The 10,780-nt window shown below is 43.9% G+C and overlaps 1 protein-coding gene across 2 annotated transcripts; it reads right to left on the reverse strand.

Moving 5' to 3' along the window:
* Positions 1-933: 933 nt before the first annotated feature.
* Positions 934-10,548, reverse strand: tnnt1 (troponin T type 1 (skeletal, slow)). 2 transcript variants are annotated; one of them, XM_031569770.2, is made up of 15 exons: positions 10,494-10,548; positions 8,188-8,221; positions 8,070-8,083; positions 7,518-7,574; positions 7,334-7,363; positions 5,324-5,344; positions 4,930-4,951; positions 4,776-4,836; positions 4,428-4,544; positions 2,766-2,843; positions 2,385-2,498; positions 2,088-2,197; positions 1,826-1,916; positions 1,264-1,304; positions 934-1,130 (listed from the first exon to the last, which is right to left on the reverse strand). In XM_031569770.2, exons 2-15 carry the CDS (start codon positions 8,211-8,213, stop codon positions 1,082-1,084), a joined length of 831 nt encoding a protein of 276 aa, XP_031425630.1. In that variant the 5' UTR covers positions 8,214-8,221; positions 10,494-10,548; the 3' UTR covers positions 934-1,081. The 2 variants fall into 2 exon arrangements, with proteins under 2 accessions (XP_031425630.1, XP_012673417.2); XM_012817963.3 differs by lacking the exon at positions 10,494-10,548 and having other exon boundaries at positions 8,188-8,228.
* Positions 10,549-10,780: the final 232 nt, after the last annotated feature.

Raw genomic sequence — 10,780 nt, forward strand, 5'->3', positions numbered from 1 at the left:
AGAATTATTTTTGTTTACCACTTGTTTGTATACCTTTTGTTCTTTCCTTTCTACCCATGGTTAAGGACTAAGTGGAGCTTGTGTATTGGGATTTTATTATTATTTTTTTATTTTATTTTTGATATATTGTCAATGTTATGTTTGATATATATACGTTGATCAAATAAATAAATTGATTGATTGATTGATTGATTGATTGATTGTAGGAGTGCAACATCACCATCTGCAAGGGAGGTCACTCCACTTTAGGGTGATCATATGCAAACAGAAGAAATGTGGGACAATGTGGTCCTCCTTACGAACACGGAGGTGTAACCTAAAACTTTGATATAATGTCTATCTAATTGAAAAAGAAACATTTGGTATTGTGCCTTGCGGCTCGTAAACACCTACATATACCCTGTAGTTGATTCTACAGGAAATAAAAGACACAGACATATTTTGCTATATGATGAGCACAGTGCTGTTTGTCATCCCAAAGGCAAACTAATTCTGAAACGTAACATGTCTTCACTGATAGCCATACATCGTGCCATTAGAGGCCCAACCCCGCCGTAAAAAGGCAATGCGCACTAAGCTCCTTTACAAATGCATGTTGGTTAATAATAAAAAAAACATTTTAAACCGATTTCATAAGGCTCTGACAATTCTTCGAAAAGAACGCAAACAATAAGTTGCTGCTGTAAGTTGCAACGCTTAGGTAACAGAACAGTGTTCAAAGCACCACTGTTTCCGTTTAAATAAACGTTTTGATACGTTTTGTTAGCGCCTTGAGTGTTGCTTTTGACGTAGCGATGTTAAAAAGAGTAGAAACCATGCGGTACACGGCATAAATGTGGCATATGACCAATGCAAATGTGGGACAATATCTGATGCGGGACAAAGGGTAAAAAATTGTCAGTTAGTCACACCACTCAACTGATACTGAAACAGTTTATGAATCATGTATTTAATCTTTTCAAAACATTGTTTTGATAACACAGAGATGGAGCTAATGGTGGGAGAGAGGGAGAGGAAAGGAGAAGGAAGACATATGCAGCTCTCCCCATTTGACCCTGTCCTCCACTATGGCAAAAAGACTTCATTTCCAGCGACCACCAACTTTGCCTTTATTGCCAAGACCCTTTTTGCTATGAGAGAGGGAAAGAGAGAAGGACACAAAGTTAAAGATTGTTGATGTGGAAAGGATCTGAAAAACACAGAGCTGGCAGCAGGTTAATAATAATACAATAAAAAAAAATCTCTCCATAAATTCAAACTTACAACTTCTGAGCATGAGAAATTCTGTTGAGGAGGACAATAATCTGGAGAGAGGAATAAATAAGATAAATTACAGAGAGAAATTGGCCTTTAAAATGGCCTTAAAATGGCTTGGCTGTCGCTCTACACCTTTGCACCTCTGCTTGTTTTCTGTTTTCCTAATGTTTGCTAGCTAATGTTAAACATCCAGGTGCCGTTAGGAAGAAACATTTGAACACCATAGAAAGTCTCTGAAGAAAGCCATCTAGTTCATTAGAAGTAATATTGTACTACTCTATGTATCTGTGCACTGATAGTACCCCTCCCTCCTGACAGGCAAGTTGACGGGATTGGTTCCTTAGGTTTGTGACATCTGAAAACTAAGGTGTCTTATTCTATGTTTTTGAGTCACTGGTACACTGCAGGTCCATGTGGAAATACTCAGCCATGGCGTTGACTGTTTATTTCACTCATGACTCCAAAAAACACCATATGGACAAGTGCAGGTTCAAAATGTGAGCCTTCATGACATCATTGCGTAACTGCATCCTACATCTAGGCTCTGCATCCCTGAGAGGAGCCACACCTCATATTTCTGTTTCTTCATCTCATCCATATAGTCAAACTTATCAGACTCCAGCTCGTAGATGCAATTCCACATCTCCTGTGCACGCTGCCTGCAAAGGCAAAGAGGAGTGGGAAAGAAAAAATGTTTGTCTCATACGTCTGGAAATGGACAGACATTAAGTGTGTTTATCTCATACGTCTGGAAATGGACAGACATTAAGTGTGAGTGTTTGTGTGTGTGTGTGTGTGTGTGTGTGTGTGTGTGTGTGTGTGTGACTTACTTCAGGGCATCTTCCCTCATATTGTCAGTCACCAGAGGTTTGCGCCTCTCACATAGAGTCTTTCTTTTAATCTCTCTTCCTGTCAGTCGTTTCCCCCTTCTCTGCTCCGCCTGGACTCACACGCACGCACGCACGCACGCACGCACACACGCACACACGCACACACACGCACACACACACGCACACACACACACATACAAACACAGCAAAAGAGGAGCAAAACAATATCCATCCTTAAATACAATTTGTCTCCAGATTTGTCTAGATTGAAAAGCTGATTTTCCATGTTTATCTTACCTTTGCAAGAAAGCCACCAAAATTAGCCCCCATGTTAGACAGAACTTTCTTCTTTTTTGCATCATCGTCAGCCTTCTTCCTGGCCTCGTCATCCTCCTTTCTCTGGCGTTCCTCCTGAGAAGGAGGAGGAAAGAGACAATTCACCGATGAAAAAGACACACAAGTGTCAGGGACTTTCTCTTTGTTCAGACTCCTTCACTGAATCTCTGGAATTGTGTAATCTGAATCACACAACTTCAAACTCTTATCTGTCCATCTAACTTTCTCCAGGAAACTCATATAAGCAATACGTGTTGTGCACAATAAAAACAATAAAAACAATAAGAGTTGTGTGGGTGGCAGACATTGACTCAGACTCATTTCAGCACACTGTCCTCTCACCGCAATCCTGGTTTGACGGTCCCTCTCCTTCTCGGCTCTCACACGTTGCAGTTCAGCCCGCTCACAACGCCGCCGTTCCTGCATATGAACACCAGAGGGTTTTTTTTCCTTTTGAGCGCACACACAGAACGGACAGCTAGATTTTTTGGGGGCTATAAATTTGAGTTCAACTTTTGACACAGAGAAGTCACGCTGCACTGGGCATTCACTTCGAGGTCTATTTGGGAGCTTTAGAGAAGGTCGTTGTGTACAGCGACCACGACCCTCTTAGGTTTCTTTTCCGCATGAGAAACGCTAACCAGCGGCTCATGCGGTGGAGTTTGATCTTGCAGCCCTTTAACATTGAGATCAAACATGTGCGGGGAACCGACAACGTCTTAGCAGACGCTCTGTCACGGGTACCGTAGTCTCTATTCTTCGTGTCTACGGTTTGAAAGAACCGTATGTCATGGTTTTGTTTTGTTGTTTTGTGTATGTTTGTGCGAATGATTGGATGTTTGATTTAGGTGTGCTTGGTCATTGTCTGTTGTCATTGTTACAGCATAGCTGTACAGATCTATGTTTTGAAATAGTGCTGCACGCATCCGTGGTTGTGGATGTCGTGCCTGGCGATGGATAATAATATCTGAGTTATGGAGACTATAGTCACCATTTTGGGGTGGAGGTGTTACAGTCCTCTTTAACCTCCGGGTGGCGTAGTTCTGTTTACTTTGTGCCTGCTCTTTTCTTTTGAATAATAGGTTTCAGGTGCAACCTGGGTTCGGGGGCGGAGTCGTCCCTTTATAAAGCGTGTCCTGCCGTGGATGAAGCGCTGGCTAATACCGAGTGATCTCACGTCCTGCTCCTAACGCCAAGACGGATGTCTGCTGTTGTGAACCTGTGGCACTAGTCTTTTTGTTAAATAAATAAACCCCCCTAGACACGAGCCCCTTTGACTCTTTTGTCTTCAATGTTGCAGTCAGCGAGGCTGGCCGTAACAATTCACTCAGACATTTGACTCTCTTACACTTGTTTATTTTTGATGAAACAGCAAAAGAATCTGAATCTGGATTTGGAACAGGGAGAGTTCCAGAGAGAAAGATCTGCAGGGCACGGGTCCAGGAGGAACACTATTGAGAAGTCCCAGCTGAGGGCCTCACCTTTCCTCTGTGGCCCTCAACAAGTCTCTACGTCTATTCTCAGGCAGAAGACAGCACCATGGGAGACTAGTTTGTTCACTCATCAGTCACAACTTAATATCTCACTAATGGGACCTTCCACTGACTGATGGCACCTAACTGACTTCATGTCATGCTATTGGAACTTTACAAAAGGGACAACTACAATCCCTAGCTGCTTGAGTTTCAAACCAGCAACTTTGTAGTCCAACTACCCAGTCAGTCATCCTGTTATATTTTCATTGAATTGCTTCTCCAGTATCCAAAGTCAGTGTTAAGTCAGAAAGGAGGACCTGTTAGACTGTTGAAGGTGGCATGACAGTTGAGTTGTACTTCACTGTAAACAGGGGAGTGGTGGCACTGATTATCACTATCTCCCACACAGAAACAGTCTCCCTCACAAGCTGTCTGTGGGGCAAGTGGTCAGTTCCATTTGATTTGAATCTGCAAATTGATTCATGTGATATTTGTTGACTAGAACTAGATAAACATCTGGAAAACTCACAATCCGATCTTTCAGTCCAATGAGCTCTTCCTCCTCCTTCTTCCGCTGTTCAAAGTGGACATCAATCAGAGTCTGCAGCTCCAACAGGTCTTTCTCCATTCTTTTTCTATGGATATCCTGAGGGTAATCAAAAACACAACAGGAGTGACGAGGAGAAAGGAAGACAGGGGGGGGACGAATGCCCATGGGAACCCGGTTCGAGTCCGACTCGCGGTCATTTCCCGATCCCTCTACCGACCTCTCTCCAGCTCGCTTCCTGTCTCTCTCTACTGTCCTATCTGATAAAAGGCATAAAAAGCCCAAAAATAAATCTTAAAAAAAAGAAAGAAATAATCAACTGGAACTCACATCAAAGTCCACTCGATCCCCCTCAGGAATCTTTGGAGGCGCCAGCTGAGGGACCACGGGCCTGCAAATGAACACAATGTGTTAGAGACCGCAAGAAAACACAACACATGTGTGCACACTTATGAGAAGGAAATGGGGCAGACAGGCAACCTACTTGGGTCTGGGCCTCTCTTCCTCTGAAATGATACAAAGAGGGAGAGAAGAAAACAGCAGTGAGAGGAAGATTCATTGCACTGCATAATTATTTGGCTTTCAGTGAAAATGGAGTATTTATTTAAATGTATTTATTTAAATACTCTGCTGTAGAGTCCTCTCTTGCTCAACGTTACATATATTCTAAGTGTTGCGTCACACACAGATGTTGCTAGTTTGTAGGAAAGCTTTTGGCATCTGTCCTACACATGAATGCAGTTGTGATTGCAGTTGCAACATCAAGTTTCAGAGAGGAGTATTCAAAAAGGGGGAGAGAGAGACATGATCACACTTAGGGGTGGCACGAGGGTTAAAGGTCAGAGTGTAAGTGAGAATCTGGAGTCCTGTTGTCTCACCTTCCTCCTGAGTCTCCTGATCTACCAAGCCCATGAGAGTGGAGCATGAGTACAGATGGAGAGAAAAGAGAACATGTTCATGGAAAGCCAAAGAGCATACACTTCTCTGAGTATGAGCTATCTCCACTGTTCATGTCTGCACACACATGAGAATATCTGAAAATACTGCATGTATACAGATACTGCATGTACACTTCAAACCATGCATACAGCAAAACAGTTAAAAATGAGTTTGACACAACTCATTAATATCAGTAACTTGATATCAGATATTACTGTTTTGGTATTCCTCTTAAAGGTACAGTGTGTAGTTTCTAGTGGTGAGAATGCTGAATTGCAACCATCTGAATTCCCTTCCCTGGACAAGGGGGTACGTGTACCCATGGTGGAAGTAAAATACCATAAAGACACGAAAAACCCTATCTCGAGCCAGTGTTTTGGTTAGTTCTTTCCCGGCTACTGTAGAAAATGGGAGCGCAACATGGTGGACTGCATGGAAAAGGGCCCGCACCCTATGTCGATACGAAGGGCTCACTTGGAGGTAAGGAAAACTCAACGATTCGTAGTTGGGTTCCCCTTTTCCATTCCCTGTGATTTACTTTTAATAGTAAAAGGGAATTAGCCAAAAATGTGCAAAAACATTACCGATATGATCAAGTATGTTTTCTGTCAGGACCCATACTACTCGTGGTCATCTCTTAACTCTATATTCAGCAGTGATGGGCGGCAAAACCTCATGTTGAAGTGGGGGAAGGGGGATCGGCTCGATTGAAAAACTGAATGACCAACACAAATCCTCGTTGGCGACTTCGTTCAGTTTGTTCCCGTAACGGTTTATACACACATAAATAAATCGCACACTTAACTACGCTGCACAACTGTAATTGTTTGCACACATATCATTTAAAGCCACATTAGAGCGAGAATTGGTATTTTTTGCTACTGAGCTCCCCCTAAAGTTGCAGAGTGTAGCTCACTTTCACACCACTGTCATCAATACAAATCGCGTTTCGAGACCCCCTATTGAACCGTAGTACATGTGCATTTGTTGGCAAGCTGAAGGATATGGAACCGGTAAAGACAACGGCAGAAGCTAAAAAAGCATGTAGACTGACAAGGTAGAGTAATATCACAAGCTTTTACACAAATATGACTTGGAGATTAACGCTAACATAACCAAAAGAACCATGATGTACATACAGAGAATACTGCGCTAGCTTCTTCTTATAACTAGCAGATGGGTCTAGTTGTTGTTGCGTGTGGTGGTGCTGTCATGCCAAATAGTGGCCGGTGCCAAATAGTGTCCGGGTGACGTCATATTGGCTTTCGAACGACTCTTGAGTGACAGTTGCTATACCAACGCTAGCATTGCGTAACCCGGACACTTTTTGGAAGTCACAGACTCGCACTGCATTAAAAACCTCAATAACGCGATTTACCCCAGAGCATCTCACATTATACTTCGCTAGACCAGCTTGCCTATATTTTACCTGCAATAAACCAAGCAAAACAACCATGTGCTTGATGTTTGACTGTGTTGAAAGTTGTTGACAACGGAGCACAACGGAGGAATTGTTAATCGCTAACGAGATGCTAAGGGCTAAACCTAGCGAAACCTGTTGAAATTGGCTGACTGACACTATAACAAACTAGTGAGTCAACAACTTTCCTAACACAGTCAAATGAAAAACTACACACTGTGCCTTCAATGGTTATCGTGCACATCCAATAAAAAGCATTCCTAGACTAGTGCAGGCATGTCTATGTTTGTGTATGTAGACTACTATGTAGTCGATCATGCCAGCGGCATAATTCTTTGTTTAACAGTCTCCTTACCTGAATACATGCCCGCCTAACCTAATTATCCCTTGGCTAAACAGGTGTTGGACTTCTGATCCAACTCCTCTGGTATTTACTGAATGGGATTGTTTTGCCCAGCACACAAGCACAGCACTGAACAGTTGGATGTGTTGTTTCAGAAGAGACAGAGAACATTGCCCACACAAATACCTTGATATTCTGAGTACTCTTGCTGTTCACCTTGCCGGCATATCAATCACATCAGACAGTTCAGGCAGGAACAGGATGCAATATTCCATTTACATAGAAATAGTAGAAATAGTCTGGTTATATTTTAACACAGCTGTGACTGAAATGGAGTTATTTCATTACTTACTGTTAGGACTGGTCTTACCTCCATCTTCTTCCTGCTCCTCTGCATCCTCTTCTGGTTCTGGTTCCTCTGCCTCTTCTGGTGTGTGTGTGTGTGTGTGTGTGTGTGTGTGTGAGAGAGTGAAAGAAAGAAAAATCACTTTTCAATCACATACCACTTCAGTATATACAGTATATATATTCAATATACACAGCAAATATATATATAGGGATAGATATCTACTGTATATAGATATACATAGATAGATAGATATAGATAGATAGATAGATAGATAGATAGATAGATAGATAGGGACAGAGAGAGAGAGAAATATAGGTGGGGGAGAAAGCAGTGGAGAAACCATTTGTTGCCCCTGAAAGCACAGTGATGAGCTCAGTGAGTAATAATAACCAGGTGACAAATCTCAACTGTGCCCCAAGGGAGACAACAACAGTGTAAGCTATTATCCAATCAGCTTCCTCGTGGCATGGGGCCAATTACAGATCTCAGGGACCTATCAGAGCCACACTCAAGGGCAAGAGAGCCAATCACTAGCCCCACTCCCTTATCAGAGTCTGAGCATAGATGACACACCCTCTGCCTGCTCCCTAGGATGGAGAGAACACAGAAAAGAGAAGTAAGTGTTAAGTACTCGAGCAGTGTTAACTTCCAACTAATTACTCTTCAGTCTTTCAGATGATTTGATACTCACTCATATTCTTCTTCTACATCAGACATGGCTGGGTCTGAGCAAGAGAGAGAGAGAGAAGAAATAGAGATGACCCTCTTGGTGTACTTTTATTCTTAAACACACACACACACATGCACACACACCGGGAAAACTGTCAGCAAACATGATTTTGAGCCTCATTTGTGATTCATCTTTTTGAATGTATTGGATATTTGTTTGACAAGGGCATTTCAAGAGTTTCAGAAGTAACCCTATGGGGGCTTAAGTTCACAGTGGGGGTGATGGGCATGTTATTGATGGACGCCAGTCGGACATAAATTGTCCTCTTGTTCTGCCGCATGCCTGCTATTGTCCGGCAAGATGGAGGGAGTGTGAACAGGTGAGTATGCAGAGCCTGGAGAGACAGAGTGAGATACAGTGTCTGTCACTCTCCTTCCCTTTCACACCTTAGACTGCACTCGTCTTCCTCCCGTTCTTCCTCCCCTAACCCTGTTGTGCAAACCCTATAGGTACTACTTTATCTCTTCTTCATTTATCTGTTACTTTATTTCTGTGACGAGGAGTTTTGTATCTGTGACGAGGTGTTCACTTTGACAACTAGAAAACCAAACACATTGTCAATCTCACAATGGGTAAGCAAACAAACAAAAAATAAAACAGTGTCGCTCACAAACTTGTACCAACCCCCCCCACCCCACCCCACCTCTCTCTCTCCACCTTCACCCCACACATTCTCTCACTCCATCCCTGTCGTCAGCTACAATTGATAGTCCACATATGTGGGTGACGTGGAGAATTCATCATGCATATAGCTGTCATTACATTCAGACTCCTCTCCCCCTACACCCACTACAAAGGGACCATCCACTGATCACTCAACTGCTCTGTCTGCAGCTCATCCATCACCTGCCTGCCACCACAGGCAGCTCTAAACACATGCTTGGGGATCGTGTCATCTTACAGACAGCAAGTGTGTTTCCCACAACTATGTATCCCTACAGAGAGAGAGAGGGAGAGAGAGAGAGCGAGAGAGAGAGAGGACAGCTCAGTGAACCTGGGGTTGAGGTGGCTAGATGCCTGGGAGGACGCCCTATACAGGTGCTCTGTTCATCAGGTGGCCTGATCTGATGCTGGTAGATAGTCTCAGTACACAGGTCAAGTAACAAGCAGCTCCACTTTGTCACTCCCCGTTAGGACATTAGACTAAAGCAGTCTGGGGTCAAAATCAATGTTTCAGGAGTTCAGGACATCGGTTTTGTAGATGCGTCCAACTAGCTTCACCTCACCCTTGATGAGTGGTAGGATGCTTTGGTTGTTATTGGTTAATGGGGTAGGAGGAGACGGTATTGATGGGTATTGTTGGAGATACCTGTGGCTGCAGGTACGAGGCCTGTATGGGAGTGGGGTGAACAGAAGGCAGTGCTTTGGAGATAATGGGGCCCACATGAACGTCGAGCACAACGAGGGATTTAAGGAAGAGTAAGGTTACCGTGGGCGATCACGAGGAGCATTTAGCTGCTGGAATTCTGAGGAGGTAATTTTAGTCAAGGACGCAGGGGGGAGATTATGGGAGTCACAGAGACTCATTATCGCTGTGAGAGTGGATTGTATTAATAGTTCCGGGTTGAGTCGCTGAGGATCAGACCGCGGCAGGACGGGGCGTGGCGATAGGTTGGGAGGCGTGCAGGGTGACAGGGGGCTGAAAGATCCAACTTTATCTTACAGCAAGGACAATAGCACTGTCTGTTAATCTCTCTGAGAACTCACTGCCCCAACACACACACACACACACACACACACACACACACACACACACACACACACACACACACACACACACACACACACACACACACACACACACACACACCTGTTCTTACTCTCAATCCTTTTACCCCAGGGATAGCTGTCCTTACCTCACATGACTAGAATGAAACACACAAAGAACTACATCTACAAGAACAAAGGCACAGGGTAACAATGCATCGATCAACGTATTACCAAAAAACACACACACATTTCAAACAACTTGAGGAATCATAGCTCAGGACAGATCATTTCATTACATCAGAGCTACACTGACATCACTCTAACTTTTACAACATGGACTGGGTGAATGTTATGGTGAAGTGAAGTGAGAAGGACTTTCCCATTGTAAAGTAATGATTCTTCAGGAGGATGTGGTCTAACTACATTAGCAATGACTTCTGAAAGACAATGACCAATCCGTGTAGCCCACAGTCAGTCTTGAGCCCGCTGCTCTGCGCTGGTCTCCCCTCTCTTTGGCATTGATGAGCATGTACAGTGCATCAGGAGTCGTCTCTTACCTTGGCTGAGGTGCAATCAAGGATGGAGAAGAAAGTCACACACCCACAGGGGACTTCCTGAAAATGGCTATTGTTTAGAGACAATGGGGTTTTATAGAGGGAGGGTAGGTCGGCATTTGTGTGTGTCTGTGGGGGTGTGTGTGGGTGTGTGTGTGTGTGTGGTGTGGGGGGGGGGGGTGCTGGGAGAGACAGCAGCCGCTGGTGGATTAGCAGTGAACTCCAGGACAGAAAGATGACCCCACACAGGATTAGGAGACTCAGGCGCTGACCTCACTCCACAATCAGCG

The sequence above is a fragment of the Clupea harengus genome, chromosome 1, assembly GCF_900700415.2.
Source record: "Clupea harengus chromosome 1, Ch_v2.0.2, whole genome shotgun sequence".
Classification (NCBI taxonomy): Eukaryota; Metazoa; Chordata; class Actinopteri; order Clupeiformes; family Clupeidae; genus Clupea; species Clupea harengus.